A 27,753-nucleotide genomic window follows, 5' to 3' on the forward strand; every position below is an offset into this window, starting at 1 on the left:
TAATCACCATTTTAACCATTTAAAAACGTTTAGAGTAGCCTACTTAATGACTCAATAAGGATAGTTTTTTAGCTGTATTTAAATCACTAGATAGATGTAACTGAACCAGATATAGGTGAATAACAGATTAGGAGAGACCAATAGGGCCTATGCTAATCCCTTACAAAACAAAAAGTATAGCATAAATGGGAATATACTGAAAATATAATATAATACATTTCCATGGGAAACTAGTGTTTGTTTTTGTTTCCATATTTTACATTTCATAAATGAAAATAGGCTATGTGTGATGGTATTAGGGAAAAATTAAAACTTTTTGTCTTAAAGTCATGGGAACATGTGAAAAATTAGATTTTACAAATATATATCAAAATATATAGTTTCCTCATAATTATGTACATATTGCACATGTTGCCATATTATTTACCTTTATATTGTGCTTTATACAATACAGATTGTTTCAACGCTTTACAGTGATAAATAGGAAAATAATAATCAATGATGTAGACAGAATTCGATTCTGCTGTAAAGCAGCGCTAAAAAGACAAAAGTGTCATTGTTCAGCTGAAGTCAGTTCAGTGTTGATTCAGTTCAGTTCAATAACTGTGTATGAAATGAGTTCAATTTAGCGATAAAGCAGCTCTGGAGAAAACAGTGATGACATCATGCAGCTCAATTCAGCTCTCGTCCAATAGTGTCAGTGCAGTCAAAGCAATAATATTGTTCTCATATAAGCAAGCCAGAGGCGACAGTTGAAAGGAACTCAGACTTCAACAGGTGACAGAAATGGAGAGAAAAAAAACTTGCAAACCATACACCATGGGGGACCAGTCCTCCGGCTAAACAAACGAACATAATGGAATTATGATTCTAGGCTGCATCACACAAGTCAGATTGTGGATTGATATCATCCAGAACATTTCACCCAACTCCTTCTACTTGGGAGCTGGCGTGGGGAGGAGGTGAAAGCCTATATTGAGTAGGTACATATAGGCCTACAGTATATGTTCAATAGTACCATATTTTATTACAAGTAGGCTACATATATTATGAAGTGTAATATTGAATATAAAATTGTGTTCATTACAATAAGTAGCCTAAATATATTGTCACATAGTTTTGAGTAAATAAAAGCAGCATTTTCGTATGTAGCCTATCATTCAATATATTGTAATGGATTAACACAATATTCGGTAGTAGCCTATATTTTCAATAGAAATATTTTTATAAATTAATTGTATATATAAAAAAACTGAAATCTGTCTATACAGTTCACATACAGTCCATATTAGATCTGTTGCTATTGTCATAGGCTACATGGAACAATGCCATATATAAATATTATGGCCAAACCCTGCATAATATGTATATAGGCCTAATGTATCCAATCATTTTACAGGCTTTTATTGTGTTCAGACCTAGCCTAGCCTATATATCAACTTTTAAAAAGCTATTTTTATGCACATTTACTAACCATAGCTACTTAACACATAAGAGCACATCTGCCTGCATGTCTGTCTTAATATGTGAGAATTTGGGCCCCTTGCATTCAATAATTGGGTTTCTTGGGGAATTCCAGTCTGGGATATTCAATATGTGTGCCTGACTCAGATCGGTCTAAATGTAGAGCTCTTGAACATGAAGATTACGACGTAGTTACATGGGTGGGAAGAAATCAGGACCACCCATTCAAAGCGATGCCAGCAGAAGACACGAGCGCCGCCCATGAGCGCGAGCGATACAGTTAAACACTTTATTTCAACTGGATCCCGCCACACACCGTTAATAATTCACCAACTCGGAATGAACGCTAACTACTGCTCGTCTGACGGATGAAAATAAATCAGCACATATCCGGATTGTTATAGCGCAAAAAAAAACAACTAAATAGCAAACTTCACCCAAAGGGTAAGAACATTTTCTTGACTTCCGAAAAGTCTGCAGACTATCAATATGGAGAGCGCTGTTTCTTCTATAACCAGATTGTTCTTACTTTGATGATAGTTAAAGGTTTTGGTTTAACATAATCGATTTAACAATGATAAAGCTTGGCTGTCACTGCTATAATTTGATATTTAATACGTTGTATCGCAATATGAGAGATATAGGCTACGGGACTTTATGCCTTTTTGACTATTATTATTATTTTTTTTGGCACGTTTATTATTATCTAATAGGAGAACTGTTAGATATCTTAGGCATATATAAGCTAAAATTAATTTAGTTTGTGTGTTCAGCTCAACCATTTAACCCTGTTTATTAATTATTAAATTCATGGGAAGATTATAGGTTTATCAATATAACTACAGAAAACATTTGTGCCAAACAAGCTATTGAGTGATTAAACTATAGTGAAGGGTTAAATCTCATCTCAAACCCTTATCTGAAGCCTTTTTTCTTTTATTAAAACATTTAACCTGATTTATTTAGAGTAAGAAAAATAATGTCACAGAAATCAGGGTTTTAATTTGCATTCAAACATGCCCTAAATTAACAGTATTGCAAAAAAAGATGTATGATAATACAAAAAAGAAAAAAAGATGATATGTGTTTTGTACCATGCATACTCAAAGTCTCTTTGTGCATTACTTGGAATGCAATGAATAAATAAATATTATTAATAAAAAAAATTATTAATGCTATATGAACAAAGGGAGAAAACAGTTCAAATTTAAAAAAAATATGGCATTGCATAATGTTCTCTGCAGACAAAACTACTATTAACAATAATAGTTGTTGCCCTGGGTGGCAGATCCTTCAGTGTCTTGGCCCCCAAACTCTGGAACAGCCTCCCTCAATCTCTTCGTGACTGTCCTTCACTTTCCCTCTTTAAAGCTCATCTCAAGACCTTTTTGTTTAAGGAACATTTTTCCACACCAAACTCATAGCTTCACACAGATTACTTGTCTTTGTTGTATTGTTTTGGTTGTGCCTTTCCACTATGTAAAGCGACCTTGGGTTTGAGAAAGGCGCTATATAAAATAAACGTATTATTATTATTATTGTTGTTGTCCCAAAAAAGTTCTGTAGCTTGAAAATTAAACTTGCCTCCAAAACACTAAAGAATCACATGCTTCAGATCTCATGATTCTATTTATGGGCCATTCCTCTGTCTGGGTCGCCCCTCCACTTGCCCTTCTCCTTCTACATATTAAGTGGAATACATGTAAAGAGTTACATTCAGAACAATGCTGACATATACTGTGCTTTCATATCATAATAGTAAAAACTGATTGTTGTGTGCCCCATACTAAGTAAGACTGGCTTTTGCTCCTTTGCATTGATTCACTATAAAATGTGGTCTAATACAATCTCATCCTTAATCTAATATAGTTAAATAGTGGGACATGATTTGACTCACTTCCCTGACAATAGTTCTTTGTTCATCCGAATATGTATAAGTTGTTTACAGGCGAATAGAGCCTGCAGTGTTCACAGCAGCATGTTCTAGAGACTTTCTCTTCCTCTAAATCACATTATTTGTCGGTATGTGTGGATAATACCGAACATTGTACCAGCCTGGGAGACAGAGCTCTGTCTGAAAACGTTACACCAATTAGCACATCACAAAGTCACTGCCTTTATATCTGTATGTTTACAGGCATCAGAACATTTTAAATCGGTCTTTGACTTAGTTTTTTGTTTGTTTTTATCTGTTCTGTGACAGTTCATTTATATGTTTGTATTTAGCAGATACTTGTATCTAAAGCGACTTACAAAAGAGGAACAAAAACAATTAGTCAAATAGCCAACAATATTCGTAATATAAAATGCCAGGTTTATTAGACAGCTAGACGAGGAGGTAAGCTAGGAAAGAGGAGAGATGCAGAGAAGACAGTGAAGGTAAATTATACAATGGAGTTCAATGAAAGTCAGTGAAGGGTATTATTTAGTCTCCACATGAAGTTATCTGAATGTTAAGCACAACAATAATGACTGCGATAATTCTTAAAAAAGAAAGGTAACATGAAAGTGATTTCATAAAGGAACCATTTTGTAGCCAGTATGAAGAAAATACAATTGGATGTATAGGAAACTTGTGGGAGTATGAGCCTTTCAAATCAGCCAATTTTTTACAGTTTGCATAGTTATTATTATTGAATTTAGTGATCTAGGCTTTAGTGACATCGGGTTGGCAGACATGAAGTATGTGTGTGTGTGTGTGTGTGTGTGTGTGTGTGTGTGTGTGTGTGTGTGTGTGTGTGTGTGTGTGTGTGTGTGTGTGTGTTGAAGGGATAGGGACATCAATTTAGTAGTTACGTCTGGCATGAAGTTAGCAAAATGGCTTTGTTGATTCAACAAGCTCATGTGTGACTATTAGGGGTGTAACGGTACATGCGTTCGTCCCGAACAGTCACGGTAAGAACACCATGGTTCGGTGCATGCAGTCAGACGAAGAATACAGTCAGTCACACATCACTGGAGAATCCACACTCCTATCCAAAAGGTGGCGCACTCGGTAATGCAACGCTATTTGCTAACTGCCACAACAGGAAAAAGAGCAGAAGAAGAACAGCGCATGTGCGAATGACTTGAGCGCTTGAAAACAAGTCCCCTAGATAGTGTGCATGTGTCGAATGCATCTTTCTGCACTCACGGACAAAGGAGTATACTTTGAAAGGCTCGCACTCACTATTAACTAGTTGCTTATTAGCATATTACTAGGATATTGGCTGTTACTTATAAAGCATACCGTATTAATACCTTATTCTGCATGACTTTATTCTACATCCCTTAATCCTATACTTAACAACCTTACTTACTAATAAGCTGTAATTATGGGTTTATTGAGACAAAAGTCATAGTTAGTAGTTAGTTAATAGTGAGAGTTGGACACTAAATTTAAGTGTGACCAATTTTTGTATTGTACCGAACTCATATCGAACCGTGACCCCAAAAACAAGGTACGTACCGAATTGTGACTCCTGTGTGGTGTTACACCCCTAGCGACTATCAAACTTTCTCTCTTGCACTACTTGACACTTCAAATGATCTATGAAGTGGAAGAAACATACTGTCATGTACTGTTATGGGGGAGCTACACTGAATTTGACAGGATCAAGTTGTAAATAGACTCATGTAAGATCAACCTTCTGCTTGTCAAGGCCAAGAATACCCCAGAATAAACACATAAAGTGCTAGATATAATGAACTGAACATTCTGTTCATTATATGCAGAGGTGAGCTTGATTACAACTTCACATATAGATTTGTCATAATGAATACTGACACATACTATGCTTGCTAAGCTGTTGCCTATAGTGCTACAAGTCAAAAGTGCCCAACCTCAAGTATCTATGACATTTTGGTGTCTGTGACTGGGGTCCCTCCTTCAAAAGTGACCTCTTAAAAGTAATAGCACACTTCTCCTAAACAAGCTGCACAATTTGAGGTATTATTCATGTTTGAGCTATTTAACATACGGCTTGCAATAACTGGGGTCATGAACAAAAGACATGAGACACTCACTGCTCTTGACTGAATAATTTCTGTTGCTTTAATAAGAATCAGTGTATGTTTAATACAGTGAAGACTAAGCACGCAGCGTTTATTTATTTATTTATTTTTTACATTTGATTATTCAGTTTCTGCTGTTAAATAAACCTAATGTAGGCCTGCCTGAAACCCTAAACCCCCTGGTTACACTGATGTTAAAATTACTCTTACTTATGCTACAGTAAAACACTGTGGTTCACTTTCAGAATATGTAGGGATGCGAAAAAAAAATGTATGTTGGTTATATAATTTTAAATACATTTGAAATACACTTTTTATTTATTTGACACACTTTAAGCACGGTCATGTTTAAAGACACACATTTAAGTATTATCATCACATATCGAATATCACATTATTTAATGAGTTATCGAATATTTCATTTTTCTTCAATATCGTGTAGCCCTATTTATAGCACGCACAGTGTGGGAAATTTACATAACCCGATGTTTGAGGATGATCAGTAATAGCAGTGATGCTTGCTGAAGAAAGCACCACTAAATAATGAATCCGCTAGTGTCTGTTACTGGCCTTGAGAATCTGTTTTTACTTAAAATTAGCTTTTTTTTCACAGGAAGAGTCCATTTTCTGAAGCAGCTTTTAGAAACAATGGAAGGATGTTGCTGTTATTGACCAAACTGTGTCACAGCAGCTGACCTCTATCAGGCTTTTTTAAAGATGCACTAAGTAGTGTTTTACTAAAATTGTACACCAAAAAACTAAATAATAGCTTTTTTTTATGTAAGTGTGTCAAATAGTGCAACCATGTTGAGAGTTTGTTCCATCAGTCGGTATTTTATAAAGTTTTTTTTCAAGCCATACTACCCAGGGGAACATCCTAAAACAATTGCATAATGTTCTTGGTGATCAACCTCTTAATATATTAATATTTAGCATTAACCTTGTTGTGCAGTCATTAAAACATGTATTCTACATGTACTTATTGATCTTGCAAGAGCACTCTCATGTTTTGCCAGATTTGTTCAGCTTTATTATGATGTCACTGAATGTGTCCTGATATGTGTGATTCTGTTGATACATGTCTAGTGCTGCATGCTCTATGTGTTGGCATGCTGTTTCATTTTATATAAAGATAAATGCAGTTTTGTTTTATAATTCTGTGTGTGGCATAACATGCTTTTTTCAAAAGAGTGGTGCTGGTATGACTTCAGAACCCGGAAGTCGAATTCCCCCGCTGGTTCGCTGATTTTCCTATGGAGTTTTATAATGGGGTTTTTCAATTTATGAGTAAAATAAAGCCTGTGGTAAACATAACTTGATGATACTTTGATGTTTTGTTCTACAATGTACACTGCACACACTCACACACCAAGCTATCTTATCTAGTTAGCGTACTTATTAAAAACGTACATTTTCAAAAACGAAACGTCAAAGTATAGTCAAGTTATGTTTACCACAGGCTTTATTTTACACATAAATAAATCGAAAAACCCCATTATAAAATCCCATAGGATCCCACAGCGACGAATTACAGTAGTCTTCCAGGCTCTGACGTCATACCTGCACCACTCTATTTTACAAAAAATTAACTAAACCTAAAAATACCGTTCTTCTCTCAATATGTGATGTAGTTACTAGTAAGTGCTTCAAAATAAATTGAATCTTTTTAAAATATTTGATGCCACGAATCTCAAACTGGCAAATCTAGCGATTAGCTGTATTTCAAAAGTGTTTATTGTAGCAACAACTTGCAAATGTTTGGTTAAAACGACATTTCTAAATTGTAAATGGCGCGCATTGACCCCTCGAAACTAATCCGTTTTGAACTGGCAGTTTTTTTAACTAACTATTTCTATTTCTTTGTGTGCTTTTTTTGTGTGCAATATGAGTCAGATGTTCAGTTAACAGACTTTGGGTGTGCCGTTTGACGCTGAGACTAGTAAAAATGTAACCCTATTATCATTTAATCAATATTTTTTTTCATAGATGTGAACTGATATGAGATTACAGTAGAAGGATTCAGCCATCTTCAAAGCCAATTCACGTTGAGTGAAGTTTGTTAGACGTGCACATATGCATGATAAATGTGATTGATGTTCACTGAATAACATGTTTTGGTCTTTAAAATAAAATTTTATTTCCTGGAGCATCTACAAAGTTTAAACATTAGCTTTTGTATCCTGAAAAATTAGCTAATTTCACTAGGGATGTCGTTTTTAGACCATTTGCACTGGTTTCGTTTCCTTGTTTATTTTTCCTAGCCTGGTCTTTGAGGAAGCAGCTTTCGCTATATTAATCAAATGTCTAGCAATGTCTCTCACTGTCCTGAAAGACAATGGGTGCTTTTCCAGGAGACCCTGGGGTCTTGTCAGGCCCACTTCCCTTCAGGAAAGAGCAGCTGTGTTGCTACGCAGGCTGGGACACTGGTAAAACAATAATGCAATTTTCTGTAGCTTAAAAGAACAGTCCACCCAAAAATGAAGACTCTAACCTCATGAAGACAAAGGGCACTATGAAGTACTGTACAATAATTCCAAAGATTAATAATTTTCATATGTTGAACAAAAAAAGAGATATTTAGCAGAATGCTTTTACATAAAACAATTACAGAGCTCCAAAATGACAAATGCCCTAAAATAATCATGTTTCCATATAAATGTGCTCTATATTCCAAGTCTTCTTAGTTCACTCAAAATGAAAATTGTGTCATCATTTAAAGAGAAGTTTCTGTTCTTCAACTGAAAGTCCACGCAACCAAAACTTTGGCGATACAAAAAGGTCATTGTAAAACTAATCCATATGAATCGAGCAGATTAATCCAAGCCTTGTGAAGATATATGATTGCTTTATATGGTGAACAGATTTAATTCACATCTAAACAATGATTAACACACATAGAGCACATCAAATGTGGTAAAGACAGAAGCTCAAATGTGAGCGTGTGACACGCAAGAACCCATGAGGTTGAGAGCCAATAAACAACAAAATTGAAGTAATTTACTGAAACATAGTATAATGGCCTGTATTTCTAACTATTCCCATCTATCTATTCCCATCATATTGCTTCAGAATATATGAAATATAGCGCACAAGTTGTACATTTGACTACATTTATGGTGGTTTCTTTTTTGGGGCTTGAAAACCTCTGGTAACTATGATTCCATTATATGGAAAGGAGAAGCCTGGGCATTCTGCTAAATATCTAATTTTGTGTTCTATTGAGGGAAGTCACATGGGTTTCAAACAACTTGAATGTGCATAAATGATGACAATTGTTTGGTGTACTATTCCTAAAAGTCATGTGATTGGACACAGTTTCCTGACAGTGCTTTAAGGCTGGCGTCAGAAGGCTCTGTCAAATATTTTTATGGGACTGCCCACTCATAAAAATGGCCCTGTTATAAGTAAGATGTGACCTTGCCAAGCCTGCAGAGTTCACATAACATATAATGGGAATAGAGACCTCCTGCTTCCTCTGCAGGAAAACGGGAGGGAGTGCTATGAGGTCACTTTCAAAACATGACTCCCATTCAGACAACGCCACAGTGAAAGATTTGTTCCAGTTATTTGCCTGCTCTGAGAAGTCACTGTCCCCATGTTCAAAGTGTTGAATGTTATTCACAAAGCTCTTATTTTTTTATGGACCAGAACTGAATGAAAGTGACAGGGTTAGAACACAGATTTCTTCTGATTTGACTTGACAAGCACTGACATAGATGATAAACAGTCAAACGTTTGAACTCGATTGAGCTTATGCTTCTCGTCTTCTTAAAAATCGAAAGATTTCTCACTTAAAATAGGGTTGTGGACAAATATAAACAAGTGTCCAGCATACGTGGAAACTTCTTTTATAATCTTCAGAATGCTTCCCAGGAATTAACTCATGAATTTGGATCAATGTCCAAGTGTCCCGAACTGGAATCTGGGGATGGCGACTTCGGAGAAGCTTAAATTAGTCGATACATAATTTCCATACTTCCATTTGTGTTATTTTGTAGTCGTGATGTTTCCAAAATGTGGATTTTTCCCCTCCAAAATGTGGAAAAACATAATAACAAAAAATGGTAGGTGTGTCCAAACTTTCATCTTGTAGTGTAAATGTTCAGTTCTTTGTCAAATTTAATGCTGGATACGCTTTTGTTTTTGTGAGCCTGGCATGTTTGTAGCATGCTGGTTAAGAGGCGCTGGAGTTAGACAGGAATGTGTTTTTCCCCTCTTGCCTTGTAATTAGGCTGTTACCAGCAGGCAAACACAGTGATACCTCTCAGCTCACAGCTGGAGGGACGGGGAAGTCCTGCAAGCTGCAAATCAAGAGAACACGCTTTGAGTTGACAGGCTAGACTGTAGTAGTTGCAGGGACTGGAAACCTGGTCAGCTGCATGCACAACATGCTGCAGTGCGCCAGATACAGTCAGTTTGTCCAATGCAAAACATATTGAAGCATTCGGGTTCAGTCTCCACATGGTACCGTTACTTTGCTCAGTCAGTGGAAAAAACAGCGTTGGCCTGTTAAATGTGATCAAACGGTACTCAGTATGCTTTTAATTAGACGCAGCCTTTGCCAGCACCACTTTAACCAGTGTAGTGCTTCTGTTTTTTTTTTTGTGTGCTCATTATATCCTGCATTCAAGCTGTTTGCTGCCTTTGTGGAGTCTTTGTGCTTGAATGACATGTCCGAGCCTGGTCATATTAGCACTGTGTGAAATAGGAAGTGTCTGGTGGAATGTGCCTGGGGCTCTGTGAAAACAGTTATGTGTAACATGCTTCCCCCTCCTCTGTCAGGGACAGTGTGTGAGTGTGTGTGTGTGTGTGTGTGTGTGTGTGTGTGTGTGTGTGTGTGTGTGTGTGTGCGCGTGTGCTTTAATATTTCCATGGCCTGCTCTGTCTGTTGGTATTGAAATTTTGCATCCTAAAGGATGTGCAGAATATGAGTTAATATCAATATGTGAGGGTTGTGTTATTTATTGAAATCTTATCAAATTAATGTAATGGTGACATGATATAGCGATACAATATATTGGATGGTAATAATTACTGTCGGGATCACAATGAAAACTCAGAAATAATTAATGAATGAGAAATATTTAAGATTATGCTCTAAGGTCACTGATCAAAGAAGCAAATTTAAGACATTGAGCAGTGAACTTCTTTGTACAATAAGTCATATTTTCTTCATTCAGATGCAAAATGCTGTTTATCATTCTTATATCATGCTGGAAAATATGATCATCGGGTTTTGTTCATGTCAGCTCAGCTTCACTGAAAGTGGATCGGAACGAGCACCAAAACACACTTGTAGCAAATCAGCAGTAAGGGGTGTATACACTCATAAGGAAGGAGGTGCCTGTGCTACATGGTGGTCGTGATTAGTGAATTTGGGAGCAGAGCTATCAAGATAGACGTATGATCCTTTTGAGTAGGGGTGTGTTTGTTTAGGTGATTTTAAATATCAACAGCGTTTCTCAAAAATTGCTTACTGTACCTTTAAACTAAAAGGGTGACATACTATGATGACATACTGAGCACTATGACATTGTAAAGTCAAGATTTCACTAAAAGTGTCAAGTTAATAATATAATTTGTAGTATTACCTTGGTAATATGCCCAAAGAAAACCTCTGTATTCCCTCTCAACAATATTTTATTCTAATTCTGTTGATGCACTGAACAGCAGAATTTTATACTTTTTCAATTTCATTGCGTATCATCTAGTCTGAAAACAGTGCTAAGTAATTAAGTAATTAAGTTATTTGGCTTTATATGGGGTTGTATAATGATATTTACAATCATAATCAAGAATGAAGTACAAAATTGGTCAAACTTGATAAATTATTATAGTACATTAAATGAGTTTAAAGTAACAAAATTACACATTTATTTATTTTGCAGATGAATTTGTATAAAAATAAGAAATTAAGAAAAAGACAAGCAATTTATCAGTCAGCGAAATGAATAACGCTACAAGTGTGCAATACTACAATTACAATTTTGTAATTTAAAACAGAATATTAAACAGAGCAAAAAAAGAAAATGAACAGTAGAGAAAGAGAAAAGCAGGTGTGCAGAACAATGCATAATTTTTCTATAAAATGTCTGGGAACATAAGCAATGAAACACTATACATACAACAGCACAAAGGCCATCTAAGTGTTAACAGTAATGCATAACCCATTATACTACAAAAATAAAAAGATCATGGTATACAATAAGGCACACAATTTACTTGTTACAAGCAGTATTTTTTCTCAGCCAAATCTTGTTTTGAAATGAATGATTCGCTGGAGAGCTAGTCACAATATTCAGATGATCACAAAAACCTCAGGGCTATGTGTGCAGTCTAAAAACAACTATTACAATGATGTAAGACCAGAGCATGTTTCAGCTAGAAAATGTCATCTTGGCTTATCCATCGTTGCTGTGACTGAATAAACATGCAATGCAACATGCATCGACACCATTACCTATCAGCCCATGTCAATTATGACAATCTAGGACCTACCATTGCCTCAACCCTTACATATATGGATCAAAAGCATGTTGTAGAATCAAACAGTCTAGAGATGCTTTTAGGTTCAGTTGCAGGTCACCAGCTCTGCATCTCCCAATCTATTTTTCATTAGTCTGATGTTTCTATGGCACGTCAATTTTGTCTGTTGTTTGCAGGTGTGCTGATTTGTCTTTTGGAGGGGCAACAGAAGGCTCCCTAAAATGACCCAATCGGTGCACATAACCTCCAAACTGCCAAGTAAGTACATGTTTTGCTGCTCTCGATAGATAGTACTGTTTCAAGATTAACTAAGCATCTGCTATGTTTGCATTGCAGATCTGAGTGCCCCTTTTCATTGCTCTACTGAGGAAGAAACAGATCAAGGTGGCTCCTATTCTGTACAGACACCCTACGGATTCCAGCTGGACCTTGATTTTCTCAAGTATGTTGAAGAAATCGAGAGTGGACACAGCATTCGTAGAGCTAATGTGAACCCTCGGAGGGGATCTCGGGGTGACCGTGGGCACCAGCGGAATTTGGGTATTGGGGGTCGGACCAGTGGCTGGACCTCCACTGAATCCCTTTCCTCAACAACCAGTGAGAATGGCCAGACTAACCAACCTTTTCTCCAGAGCACAATTACATCACCTAGTAAATCCCAACCACTTTCTCCATTACCAGTTGTCAGTCCCAGTCAAACTACTTGGTCCAAAGTGCCACCACCACCTCCACCACGCAACCCAAGGGTAGAGAGAACACTTCTTGAAACTAGCCTCCGTCTGCAACAGGAGCAGAGTCAGTTTTCAAATGGTTTAGGCTCCAATTTGTCCGACCTTTCCAAAGTGAGTTCCAAAGCCAGTGGATCTAATAGGGACTTCTCCGTAGCTTCTACCCAGCTTGCTTCAGATGCTCACTTGCTACAGATATCCCCTGTTGTGCAGACCCCCCTTTCTGGGATCTGGACCAGAGCAAGTCCTCAGACATCTGGAAGGAGCACTCCAGCCTCCAACTCAGGAACTTTGCCTCCTGTGCAGCTTCAGACAGTGCGGGAACAGATGGCCACAGCCCTTCGGCAGCTGAGAGAGATGGAAGAGAGAGTGAAAGGAGTAGCAGCTCTAGAAAGAGAAGTTGCCATGCTCCGTGCAGAAAAGGAAAGGTTGGCTCTGGAACTTCGAAAGAAAACAGAAGAACTTGATTCAACGCTCAAACTACAAGTCTCCACTGATGCAGTAGTCGAAGCCTTTAAACCAGGATCCCTACCATCGCCTTCCCTTTGGAATAAAAGGCCAGAAAGCAAAAGTGATGAACAAGATAACAAGCAAACCAGCTCTCCTGTAGAAAAAATATCCATAGCAGTAGGTAGTGACATTCCTCTTGAGACTGTGGTAGTCTTCAATCGTCAAGCACTCAAGGATGCTGCTGTCGAAACTACTATTGATGTTTGTCATGCAGCTATTGCGACTGAGGCTACTGTCATGCATGATGAGGGAATTCAGACTGGAGTGGATACAGAAGATGTGGCAGTCTGGGTAACAGAGTCATTTCTAGGGCTAAAAAGTGAGACAGAACAAGAAATTGATACCCTGCAACACACAATCAAATTTCAACAAGAGTCAATCCAGGTTCTTGAGACAAGATTAACTCAGACTAGCCAAGATCTTGAAACTTTAAGGGCTCAGGAACTTGAGAGGACGTCCAAGATTATGTTGGACAAAGAGACAATAGCAAAACCAGAGACAGTCAATACCCAAATGCAAACATGTCCTGCTGAAGTTTGTTCAGTCGGAGTGTTGTTTCCAGATGTGACTGACCCGGAGTACATTTCAAAAAATGACCAAAGCATTCAAACAGATCCTGTGGAATCTTCAAAGGAAAAAACTGTGGAGTTAGTAAGCATTGGTATCCAGTGGGAATGTCTCTACGTCACTGATACACAAGACAGTGAAGAACAGACAACTTCTGCAGAGAGTAAGCATTGTTATTTTTAAATGTCAACAGAATTTTTTAATTTCTTAAAGCTTGTTTATGTTCATATGCACAGTTATTCCAAAGAAAAAAAATTGCCTTGTTAAGATAATTGCTCCGCTTTTGCAGTGCTACTGTACTGTTGTAGGTAATGCAGCCTCTCTAACATGTTGCCAGTAGTTAACGCAGTAATAAACAGCAATAATTTAAAGCCTCTTGGCATTCATGTAATCACAATCACAATCACAACAAGTCACGGCACAATCCAGTCAATTTAGAATGGATAAAATCAAATCCAACCATACATTTATTACTTGTGTAATATCATTTATCTCAAAAGTATTGGGAATGTTTCTAGTTGATTTAAATAAATCTGGAAAACCCCTTCAAGAGTGATTTCTTTGCAATAAAGTTGCAGGCCCTCTGAAATCTATCATGAAGAGGAAGGATGGGAGTGGTGCTGGTGCAGCTTCCAGTGGTGGCAAAAAGAGCTTGAAGTTCGTTGGAATTCTAAATGGAGGGTGAGTTGCTGGAACAGATTTTTAAATAATGAAATATTGTTAGGCATGATACAAAATGCCTTTACTATAATAACATCAAAGTCACCGACTGCATCTCACGGCTTATTGCTTTTATAAAATGGCAACAATAGCAATATGATAAAAGACAATTACTTTTATGAATTATAATAAAGAATTATTATGCCAAGTAACAAATGGATGTATATCATTGGCTTTCAACTTGGCTCTTCCAGCTTGATGATACTATACTGAATTTCTCCACCTAAATTCTTGCAGGTATGAGTCGACCTCTAGTGAAGAAGATGAAGAAGAGGATGAAGAGAGTTCCTCTGATGGAAGTGAGGCTGGTGCATGTTCAGACAGCAGCGTGGAAGAAGAGGCAGCTCTAGAGGATACATCTGAGGAAGAGATGAATATAAATGTGGATGAAACTGATAGTGATGAAAACATGCCAGCTGGGACTGAAGATTTAAAGGATCAGGCAGACAAAGTGAAGGAAAAGTAAGTTCATGTAGATTTTTGTGATGACAGAGATGTCACATATCACAAAACAGTTTTGTCTTCTAGTCCCATAGACAGTATAAGAAATGGACAGATCTATCTCATTGGAACTCGGTTGAGACAGTTGAAGCCCATTTTTAGCGATTTTTGAGCACTTCCGTTTCTGACGCGCAGACTCAAACCGACTCAAACTAAGCTTAATGACGTGAGCAACCTGTCTGACAGACGTAAATATTCTAGTGGCTGTGCAAAGAGGAATCTGAATCATTCCCTTCCGAAACTTGCAGAGCCGGAGATCGTGAGTATTAGCTGTCCATGAGCTCGCAGCAGGAGCAACTTTACAACTCTCTATGGGCTTCTCCCTTGACTTTATGCCTCCACGTCCCCCCGATTGCGCGTGAGTTTCTACTTCTGTCTATACGGTAATTTTCTCTACTGTGCGCCAGAGAGTCGCGTGTTATGACGCAATCGTTAGCCTAGTTTTTAAAAAACTGCTTCTACGGGGCCAAAACGTAAGATACAAAGTAATGGAGCCTTTTATACATTGTCGTGTTTCTTTAGAAATAAATAATGGACAAATGGAGTCTTTAAACGCCTCAGATGTAAAGTTATTCGCTGTCAAAGTGACGCCAAAATGAATGGGAGTCAATGGAAATGCTAACGCAAGTGAAGTTCTGCTACAAGATGGCGGCACCCGGCCGGCTTCAACTTCCGGTCGATGGATTACCCCCTTGTCTAGTCCACATGTCTCGGCTTTAAATTAATCTCTTTGCTAGCTCACTCCTAAAAATTAATTTTAAGCAAAAAAACGAGGTCCTAAAATATTGATGACTCATCTTTTACTACAGATTTTTTTTTAATCATCAGTCAGTGCTATGAAATAATTAAAGCCTATTGGCAATTTAAAAAAAAGTAATGAGCATCAAATGTGTCCTGAAAAAAGCAATTTAAGAATGTTTTATGTTGAATTCAGTGATTTTATTTTTTATATCCAAGATGGTGGATGAAGAAATATACTTAATTCAATAGCAAAAAATATCAATAAAAAAGTAGTTTGTCTTAAATGTGCAGTAAGCAATTTCAGAGAAACCCTATAGCCTATGTATAGACATATATATATATATATACACTCACCGGCCACTTTATTAGGTACCCCATGCTAGTAACGGGTTGGACCCCCTTTTGCCTTCAGAACTGCCTCAATTCTTCGTGGCATAGATTCAACAAGGTGCTGGAAGCATTCCTCAGGGAGTTTGGTCCATATTGACATGATGGCATCACACAGTTGCCGCAGATTTGTCGGCTGCACATCCATGATGCGAATCTCCCGTTCCACCACATCCCAAAGATGCTCTATTGGGTTGAGATCTGGTGACTGTGGAGGCCATTTTAGTACAGTGAACTCATTGTCATGTTCAAGAAACCAATTTGAAATGATTAGAGCTTTGTGACATGGTGGAAGTAGCCATCAGAGGATGGGTACATGGTGGCCATAAAGGGATGGACATGGTCAGAAACAATGCTCAGGTAGGCCGTGGCATTTAAACGATGCCCAATTGGCACTAAGGGGCCTAAAGTGTGCCAGGAAAACATCCCCCACACCATTACACCACCACCACCAGCCTGCACAGTGGTAACAAGGCATGATGGTTCCATGTTCTCATTCTGTTTACGCCAAATTCTGACTCTAACATCTGAATGTCTCAACAGAAATCGAGACTCATCAGACCAGGCAACATTTTTCCAGTCTTCAACTGTTCAATTTTGGTGAGCTCTTGCAAATTGTAGCCTCTTTTTCCTATTTGTAGTGGAGATGAGTGGTACCCGGTGGAGTCTTCTGCTGTTGTAGCCCATCCGCCTCAAGGTTGTGCGTGTTGTGGCTTCACAAATGCTTTGCTGCATACCTCGGTTGTAACGAGTGGTTATTTCAGTCACTGTTGCCCTTCTATCAGCTCGAACCAGTCTGGCCATTCTCCTCTGACCTCTGGCATCAACAAGGCATTTCCGCCCACAGAACTGCCGCTCACTGGATGTTTTTTCTTTTTCGGACCATTCTCTGTAAACCCTAGAGATGGTTGTGCGTGAAAATCCCAGTAGATTAGCAGTTTCTGAAATACTCAGACCAGCCCTTCTGGCACCAACAATCATGCCACGTTCAAAGTCACTCAAATCAACTTTCTTCCCCATACTGATGCTCGGTTTGAACTGCAGGAGATTGTCTTGACCATGTCTACATGCCTAAATGCACTGAGTTGCCGCCATGTGATTGGCTGCTTAGAAATTAAGTGTTAACGAGCAGTTGGACAGGTGTACCTAATAAAGTGGCCGGTGAGTGTATATATATATGTCTATATATAGTATATACTAAATGGACATTATCTTACAGGTTTGAACTAAGTGCCAAAATGCGTGAGGCTTGTCTAATTGTGAAGAACCACCTTAATGATGGAGCCAAAACAGTGAAGAGTAAAGAAGTGGTAGGATCAAATTACACATATTACATTTTATTCACATTGTGGTTATCATTCCAAACGAATCAATTCATTCCAGTCAAACTTGACAATGAACTATTAAGTTTATTGTTGCTTTGTTAACGTCCACAGTTGTCCAGCACTCATACCGTTCAGCTGGAGTGGTTCCGAGTTTCCAGTGCAAAGATGATCCAGCCATTACGTGTGTCAAATTACCTGATGGCTTTCTCAGAGGTCTCCCCCATCCTTCTGGAACACATAGTCAACATGACCGACGGCAACGGCAACACTGCTTTACACTACAGCGTCTCCCATTCCAACTTCACTGTTGTGGACTTGCTGCTTGACACAGGTTAATAGAATTTTTTTCAGAATAACATGAGATTATAACAACCAGTACCTAATAGTGTTCCTGAATTCATTCTTTTGCAAAGGAAGTAATGTAGTAAATTAATGTAAGTTTGAGAATTCATCAACTTTTGGTGTCCTTAAAATATACAGCTAGCACAGTTGAATAAAGGCCCGTTTGTGCCAAGGACAATAACTATAATGATAATGATAAAGAGATAGTTCAAAAAATCGATGTGTTAACAATGTTAGCATGTTGGCCTTCGAAGAATCTTAACCCAAAGTTCTGTCTGTGGAACTGAACTTTATTAGTCTGGGAAAACCCAGACAACTTCCGGCAAATTTAGATTTGCTCTGAAAGTTAGTCTGGCAAAGAGCTCATTCAAACCCATTTCCAATCCGTCCAAATCGAGGCACCAATCAGAAACGTTGGGGTGGGCTTTACATTATGACGACAGCGCTGGGATTTTGAAGCAGATTTTGTAGCCTACATTACAAAGATGGATGCCGCCGTCGAACATCACCCGTTCGAATCAGCTATCGCGTCTGTTTTAAGCGATTTGAACGTTTCCTTTTTGTTAAAAACCGAGCAAAGAACAACACTCGGAGATGTTTCTCCCCCCGCTCTGCATATGTCATCTCCTTCATCGCTCTGATTGGGTTTAGGTCTATCCGCGACGTCTGTTGGTGACGCCCCTCTGGAAATGATTTGTCTATGACGCTTTGCCAGACCATAACTTAGTTACAACTGAGAATGGTCTGGTTTTAACCAGGCTAGAACTTTATACCTGCTACAAACAATAGATACAATGCTGTTAGGACCTTCCACAGGAGATCCTGCAATACACCCATTAGATATTCTAATTCTATGGGCCATTTGGACGTACTGTCTGGCGGTATAGGTCAATTGATTCACCTATCAGTTTCTATGGGCCATACCGTCTTGTATGGGCTTTTTGGTTCACACCTTTACAGACACAGTTTCAATTGATAGCATCTTTGGCACTGTAATAAAGTAAATGCATCTGACTAAAGATAACTGAAATACACATAATCTTTTAGCATCTTTATACACTATATGGTATTGAGCTGTTCTGAGTTGTCCAATGTTTGGGACATTGTTACAATACAGGCAACTTCAATGCATATTCAGCTTTGTGTGTGTTCATGTGCAGGCATGTGCAATGTTGATCAGCAGAATAAAGCCGGATATACAGCTGTGATGCTGGCAGCCCTTTCAGCGGTGAAGGAAGAGGACGACATGGCAGTCGTCCAGAAACTCTTCCGTCTGGGCAACGTCAATGCCAAGGCGAGCCAAGTAAGTCACCCGGTTAATTAGATATTCATCTGCCATTATATCCTCTGCTAATTTGAGAATGACATTTCAAGTTACGTTCCTAAAAATGAAGGTTTATTATTGGGTTTAACTATTGTTCCATTAAGAATCTAGAATCCATGGATTCTTTCCATTGCAGAAAGGTTGTTTTTTAGTGGAAAAAGGTTCTTCAGAATATGAAAATGTTCTTTTAAGGACTATTCACTGAAAGATTTGGGGAGCCTAAAATGGTTCTTCTATGGCATCACTTTGAAAACCCCTTTTTTGAACTTTTATTTTTGAAGTGGCCGGCTTCCATTTTTGTAGATTTCTAAACTCATTTGGTGGAAAGATTTGCTAAAGGAGATAAAACGGTAACAGAATGCTCTCCATTCAATATGAAATACATGTACACAACCGTTGAAAAGTTTGGGGTCAATAAGATTTTGTTTTTAGGATATTAATACTTTTATTTAATTGATCAAAAGTGACAGTAAAGACATGTTTAAAAAGATTTCTATTTCAGTAAATACTGTACTTCTGAACTTTCTATTCTGCAAAGCATCCTAATGTTTCCACACAAATAAAAGCAGCACAAATGTTTTCAGCATTGATAATAATAAGAAATGCTTTTTAAGCATCAAATCAGCATATTAGAATGATTTCTGAATGGATCATTTACTGAAGACTGAAAAATTCTGCTTTGCCTTAACAGGAATAAATTACATTTTACAATATATTAAAACATATTTTATATTTCACAATACTACTATATGTTTGAACAAACAAATGCAGCATTGATGAGCATAAGAGACTTCTTTCAAAAACTTTAAAAAAGCGTACCAACCCCAAACTTTCAAACGGTAGTGTGCCATTCAAAAGTTTTTTCTGATATCAGGCAACAGTTTGGACTCTCAAGTCTTATACACTTAAAAATGTATAGATGTCATTGTCATTTCATTAGATAAAAAAAAACAAAAAAACAAGTGGAATTCATTTTAAAGAAAGTTAATCACAGGCAAAATGGCTCAGAAAAGCTAAGTTCTGAGAACATTTGCAGATTTGGAACATTTGCCACTTGGTTTGATATATTGTATGTAATGCAATGAAATTCAGATATTACATTCAGTCTGGCTTATAATCTTTAGGGGCTACTATATATCAGTTTTTGTGCATAAAAAGAGTAAAAAAAACAACAAAAAAAAACAGATTACTGCATTTTTAGAGTGTAAGTTAATGAAAGGGATGCATTGATTGCCAGACAAAAAACCCTATAGTTAAACGCTCTTATCTTTCGGCCTGTGTGTGGTTAGGCAGGACAGACGGCTTTGATGCTGGCCGTGAGTCATGGGCGGCAGGAGATGGTGCGAGCGCTGCTTGAGTGTGGTGCAAACGTGAACATCCAAGATGACGAGGGCTCCACTGCTCTGATGTGTGCAAGTGAACACGGTCGAGCTGAGATCGTGTCCTTGCTGCTGGAGCAGCCGGGGTGTGACATTTCGGTTGTGGACAATGTGAGTTCACCACAAATACCTTCATACAACCATGATGTATTTGTACATGACACACTTTCGGCATAATACTGTATCCTAAAATAAAGCCATCCTAGACAACAACATAGTGTCGGCCCAGATCCGGGCCTTGTGGAATCCACGTGTACAAGATGTTGGCCGACACTATGTTGCTGTCTGGGATAATTAATTAAATTGTTGGTCACACTAACATTCAAATGAAGGTGAACACACTATTTCTGAAGTGAAAACATGGATGACCTAGTACATTTGAAATACTTTATTCCACAATGCAATGAGCTTAGCTTGACCTTCCAATTCTAGTGTGACAAATAAAGAGAAAGAAATTTTAGCCATGATTATTTTTCGTTCCTTATGACTAATGTTTCAGTGTTATATTCTTATTATAAAGCCACCTTGAGCTTGTCTTACTTGATTGAACCAACAAGACTTTGGGTTAAAAATGCATAATAATCATTTTTATTTTCAATATTATAATTGAATGCTATAGAAGCTTGTTTCTGCATCAGAATAAAAAATAAAATAAAAGTTTATATCTTACAAATCTGGGGTCTCATTTATAAAGCGTGCGTACGCACAAAACGGGGCTGGAAACGTACGTACGCCAGTTTCCACGCAAAGGTTGTGATCTATACGCACGTTTTGAAGACGGAGCAGTTTGGCGACACCGATGGTGAGCTGGAGCTAAATGTCTTTTTGGTCACTTTTAGATCGAAAATCTAAAGAAAATTATACATACAGTATACAGAAAGATAATACAAATATAATTTCACTCACCAAGCCTATCACATGAAGCAAACATCCATCCCTTTTTAAATGTCCATCCCTTTGTTAAATATCCATCCCTTTGTTCTTAAGTGAAACTGACGCAGCCTATCTAAAACCGTAAATCTTCATTATAATCATAAATACAGTGTTCTGTGAAATATGTTCACAATAACAGTTTAAATAATTAAAACTATGTTTTACTTCTGATATAAACATTTAGATTAAATATGCCATTCTGATTAATGGAGTTAGACACTTGTATATGAAAGTACATGAAATCATTACTGAGAAGTTACAAAAAAAATGTATGTTCAATAAATAGAAATATTTGCTGTGGATGCAATGCTTTCAAACACTTTTCCTCTGGCATGCTGTGTTTTAATGTTTTAACTACAGAGATAATTGCTTATCATCATGATAATAGCAGATTGTCTGAGAAAATAGTTTTGTGCAAATAATGCACTATACAAGGTCTATCTGTTTCCATTAAAAATATAAATCAATTAAAAATACTCTTTGGCCAGTGGAAAAGATTGAGAAAAACTTTCTCTGAAATGTATTTTACACTTGATTTATTTATTCAAAAACAACGCAAGGATATAGGCTACTAAATAATTTTTTATTAATGTAACTAATGTGACGGCACATCCGTATTTCATATTTTCCAAATGTCTTGTACCGTTAAACATGTTATCACGTGGATGAATAATCATATGCAAATGATATGCAGATGAGGATATGCATAGTAAAACTAGGTGTTGTAAGCTCCACATATGGTTATTTCCGGGAGGAGACGCATGTGCGCACAATCTTCCGCTGACTGGGATTTATAAAGTGAATTCTGCGCAGGTTCTGGCGTACGCACGGTTTTATAAGTCAGAATATTTGTTTGCGTATGCCATTTTTGGCTTTCGGACGCACGTACACTTTTAGTAAGGATCCTACGCACAGTTTTATAAATGAGACCCCTGACCTTTATAACACGCAATTGCGACTTTATACCACGCAATTCTGACTTTAAAACACGCAATTGTGACTTTATATCAAATTGTGAGAAAAAAGTCAGAATTGTGAGATAAAAAGTCTTTACTGTACTTTGCTAAAAATGACTTTTTGTCATTTTTTATTCTGTGGCGGAAACAAGCTTCCATAAGAAGAAGATTGATGGTGTGTATTTTAAGATTTTGATTTTTTTGTTCTAAAGTCATTTCCTGTTGGCCATATACAGTATGTGGGGCCCAAAGTAATTGTGTATGTTTGAAATCCAGTGCAGTCGCTTGTTCCGTTATAGTAGGATATTTTACTGTATGTTTTCCAGAAAATTATGTCACAGAATAAGTCACACCCTTAATGTTGTGGGTCCTGGTATCCAGTGTTAAAGCATTCTACCCAATAATGCATTATGGTTAAATGTATGCCCTTTCCTTTAGGATGGCAGTAATGCTCTCTCCATTGCCCTGGAGGCATCCCACAATGACATTGCAGTTCTACTGTATGCCCACATGAACTACTCTAAAACGCAGGCGGAAGTAAGTCCTCTCCCACTGACCATTTATGTTAAGTAGAACAAGCAGTTTAATTACTTTTAATGGTCACTTTACAAAACTTGTTAAAGTGATGTAAGTAAAATAAAGATATTAATTCAGTAAAATGTAGGGCGAGACTTGATTTGAGCAGTTTGGGATTGATTGTGTCATGAATGCTACACACCAAAATGGAGCCAGATGTGAATGGGAGTTTGTTGAAGCAATGCCTAAATAGTTGTTTGATTACTGGTTAACATTACCCAACAGTCCATGCAACCTAATTGACATCAGATTAAAAGGATAGTCATTTCAGAATGTAAATAGTGTGCATTCAGATTTCATGTACTATTAAAATTGGATGTGCTGAAAAATTAGTACATTCATTTAAAATGTAATAATTCAAATTGTATAATTCTGGTGAGAAATATGAAGGTTACCATTGTGGTGCATTGTGGTAACTAACATAACTTTTGTGTTTGTTCTTTGTTTAGGTATCACCTAAAGCCAGTCCTAGAAAAACATGGCCCTCAGAGTGACATACTGTATGGACACATTAAGTACAAAAAGGATATAAAAATAAGATTAACCAGCCATACTATAGAAGATTAATAATGTCTATGTAACAAGTTTGTATTTATTCACTGAATACTTTTTTTATCCACGTTTTATGCTCTATACCGCAACATTACTATGTAAAATATTATGTAAACATTAATGTACGTAAGATCAAGAATTTGACTTACTTTTAATTTGCAACAGGTGTATTTACTATAGTAAATGTATTGTTCTACCATGATATCGTGTTTAAATAAGCAAACAAGGTATCTGGGATGATCACAGCTTAGCTGTAATGGTAATGTGATTACATAGGTCACAAACTGAACATTTGATTTGATTAATGGTTTAACTTTGGCTCTGCTCAGAAATACTCATGTGCAAATCATAATAACATAATAACGTGTCCTGTTGTTCATGTCCTGTTGTTCAGATATGAGGACGAGGTATTGCAGCAGATTAGGGTGAATCCTTCATCCTACGTTTGAGAAACTCAACCCCTCAATAATCATTAATCTCACGCATTGTGGCTTCATAATGCGGGCAACCTGTGACCGCTGTAATTACATGCTGTTTGAAAAAGGGCAGCAGAAAACACCTACATGGACTCCACCCTTGTTTTCTACCACAGTTCTACATTTATTTTTATCCTCCAATCTAATTGGATAAAGCTCAGAGTCAGCCATAACATTAATCTGTCATGTCTAGATTTGATGGTGGTATTTCCCTTGTGATCTGTTCTTTGAACTAAAAGGACATTGTCTGGCTTTTGAAAAGAGAGATATGGACCAATCACAGAAGGGTTAAACAGAATTGAACCTAAAAACTGAAGAAATGATATCAGTCAGGAATAGCTCCAAAACATATTTAGACGAATCAAAACAAGTGAAATTTGAAAGAAAAATAGCACTTTTCAGATGTTAAGCTTAAAATCATGATATTTTGTGGTTGTGAAATGTTAGTAGAACATATTCATAGACATAGTTAATGTGATTAACTAATCTGTTAGGACACTTACGTAAGATTTCTTTTCCATTTATAATTATTTGCTGTCCGTCAGAGTTCGCTTGGTTCACTAACGTCAATACACTGATAACTGAACTCAGCACTTTACACAAATTAAGAAACCAGGTGTTGAGTTAAATACCTGTAAAAGTCTTAAACTAAACTAGAATGTTTACTGTAGATTTCAAATACAGACTATCTTTAAAGTTGTCCAAAGATGCTCCAGCAACACTGTAAGCAGGCAAACGTCTTTAAGTTGCTCATTTAAACATATTTTGATGTATTCAATTGTACTATTATTTTTTTTTTACCATACTTAAGTATGGTTTTGTATCATTTTAGGTCTGTCAGTATTTTTGTTTATTGTCTATTTTATATGGTATCAATGCTTTGTTTAACTGATTGTATCATGCTATGCAGCTTTTGCTATTTAAGTTAGCATTTTTTAAATGTACAATTAAAGGAACACTATTAAATGCCAGTTACTCATTAAGAGAATGCACCTACACTAAAATAGTGAATTCTGGTTATATAAAACATCACATTGACCTATATATCAAAGCCTGGATCATATTAAAACATGAGAAACCTAAATACAAAAAGAATATCATTACATTAACATTTGCCGTCAATAGGCGAACCCACCTGCATTTGTATGGCCACCAGCCAGTCAAAATATATGTCACTAAAGTAGTGAACAGTTAGCGAAATAATAGTAAAAATGAGTTCTGTTGCTTTATAGGCTTGAAGAATAGTTGATCACAACTAAAGAATACTGTGTCCTTTTGGCATAGTTAGGAGTCTTGATTTTGCACCTAAATGTGGCCTTAACTCATGGTCTCAGGCTGGACCACAGTCTGTTTCTACTGTACTAAAGTTGATCATTACCTCAACCACTAATCTGCACGGTATCTTCATTACATAGAATTCTCAAGAATTGCATGGTTCTGAACGGCTGCTTAGCCACTGTTCAGCGTGGCTCTGTCTTTGAAATGTATGCCTTTTCTCCATTTCAACTCAATTAAAATGAACTTTTTCTTGGACTAAGAGATCTGGGGCTTAGTAGGTCTTGTCTTGACTGTGTAGCTTCAGTCTACTTCTTCAAAGATGTAGGTTCATGACAAATATGCACCAGAAATCTGTTAGAAGACAAAAATGGTGTTTAAATATGAGAACTTTTAGTGGAAATTTGTGCAATAAGCTAAATGTACGGAAGATGTTCACAACCATGAGCACAATTCTTGCTAAAATCAGTGTAGCACCAGAATGACGCCTACATTTCTCAATATTAGAACCATCTAAACTGGACTGTAGAGGACTGCTAAAGTGTTGGGCAGCACTAAATCTAAAGGTAACAATATTTCAATAATCAACTTTAGACATTCTACTTAGGACACGACAACTAACAGTAATTAAAGTACTAGTAGACTGTCTGCTTTACATCGGCGAACACTATTTTGATGGTCCCACAACAGACAAGTACAAGTCAAATTATTCTAACCCTAAAATAACAGTCTACTAATACTTTGAGAGTTAGTTGACATGTAAAAAGAGTTAGTTGACGTATTGCAAAGTTATAGTTAGTAGAATGTCTAAATGGGACTATCGAAATAAAGCGCGGCCAACTTAAACATAATTAAAATGTAAAAAGATTTATTAACATCTACCATAAAAGTTCAATGAATACAAATAAAAAATCTGCATTAAGACACTTTGAAAGCCTGTTTGGAAAATGCTGTGAATCATACCAGCTATTCATTCCTTTTGTTTCCCCAAGGAAACAAGTCCATTCACATTGCTAAACTGCATTCAGATCCGCAGTGGATGCAAATAAAAGGCAGCACAGCCATGTTTCAAGAACAAACAAATCTTCAAGAGGTCATGCACATTTCCTCCTGAAGTTCCTCCTGAATTTATTGTATGGCCATTTTCCACCCTCTCTCTTGAGTGAAACTCGCTGCTCGTTGCCTCCTGTAAATTTAGGACTCTAATAAATAAGCTCTGTTGTGATCAGTTCCCTTTCGAGGTAGGTCTCGCGACATTGCGTCACTAGCTGACGCTTTGGGGAAACTCCTTACACCGTAAAAACTGAAGCCAGCAATTGCAATAGCCAATGCCGCAGAATCTTTCTCCTTCACTTTGAAGCCTACTTTGCTGTGGACCCGAGTAGACGACGCAGAAGCAGCGATCCGGCGAGAAGATGATAAGATGTTTCTGCAAGAAATGTGCCGCATGCGTGGCGGGCCCATCAAGCCTCCGGACAAGCACGACACGTGACCTAAAGGACACTTATTTTCCCATCCAAATAGCTCCTTATTACTGCGCTTTCTGAGAGTTCAAACTCCTGCCATTTGTGCTGGCTCTGGCCCCAATGCATGTTCACAAAGTGTGTGAATGCAGCCCTTTCCCCCTTGAGACTTGAGACTGGGATGCGCATTTCAAATTTTCTCGATAACTGGCTTATCATTGCTCGGTCCCGCGATGTGCTGGCTTTCTATATACATCCTAAATTATTTTAACAAATATATTGAATCGCACAAACTGCAGTGTTCTGCGTTGGTATTTTCACGAGGCTCCAGCTGTTGGCTGCCTGCCTCGCAAAGTGTGTGATATTATCATTTTTACCCATGTTGTGCTTATGTATTATGTTTATATGGGCTGTGTTCAGTCAGTGATCTGCTCGTCTGAGTTGATCGTGTGTTATGAATGCACCAATGTGTTATTGTTGCATATTCTCCTCTCATTGCATTTCACTGGTCTTACGCCGTGGCTTCAACCCTGTGCCGTCTTGGCTGATTGCGAACTGACTGGTTGAGTGTCTCCACTAGGTCCGGTGACCAACCTAGGGAGCGCTCGGCACTCTTTTACCCGCTTATGCCACACCTGCTATGTCATGTGTTTATCTCTTTTCAGTTTCAACTCTTTTTTTTTGATTTGGGGACTGTCTTTTTTTTAAACGGCAGGGATTTTATACGTCTCAGGTTACTTTATGTAACCATGGTACCGAGAGTAGAGAACAAGATATTGCGTAAGTTGCCGTGTAAAATCTCCTGTGTCTTTGCATGTATGCTCTCTCTCGTAGAAAGATTCTGAGACAATGGCGCTCGGCACCAAACTATATCGACTCCGCCCCTCGCTCGAGTGCGCGAGCGCCATTGGCTATTGCAGTTGCAATAGTGCGATTCAAACAGGCTTCAGTATTTTCTGTGAAAGGAGTTTCCCCAAAGCGTCAGCAATGTCTCGTTCCATACTCTCAGGGAACCATGGTTATGTTGAGTAACCAGAGACGTTAGCCTCTTTGCA

General features: G+C 37.6%; 1 protein-coding gene across 1 annotated transcript; it reads left to right on the forward strand.

Annotated features, from left to right (window-relative positions):
- The first annotated feature begins 1,699 nt into the window (after nucleotides 1-1,699).
- Nucleotides 1,700-23,683, forward strand: kank3 (KN motif and ankyrin repeat domains 3). Its single transcript, XM_056246749.1, has 11 exons — nucleotides 1,700-1,908; nucleotides 12,120-12,201; nucleotides 12,280-13,911; nucleotides 14,321-14,429; nucleotides 14,706-14,930; nucleotides 17,317-17,407; nucleotides 17,534-17,753; nucleotides 18,925-19,067; nucleotides 20,378-20,578; nucleotides 22,795-22,893; nucleotides 23,382-23,683. The coding sequence occupies exons 2-11, from the start codon at nucleotides 12,165-12,167 to the stop codon at nucleotides 23,424-23,426; spliced, it is 2,802 nt and encodes a 933-aa protein (XP_056102724.1). The 5' UTR covers nucleotides 1,700-1,908; nucleotides 12,120-12,164; the 3' UTR covers nucleotides 23,427-23,683.
- Nucleotides 23,684-27,753: the final 4,070 nt, after the last annotated feature.

Source organism: Rhinichthys klamathensis, unplaced genomic scaffold (assembly GCF_029890125.1).
Source record: "Rhinichthys klamathensis goyatoka isolate OS25496 unplaced genomic scaffold, OSU_Roscu_1.1 h1tg000040l_1, whole genome shotgun sequence".
NCBI classification, from domain to species: Eukaryota; Metazoa; Chordata; class Actinopteri; order Cypriniformes; family Leuciscidae; genus Rhinichthys; species Rhinichthys klamathensis.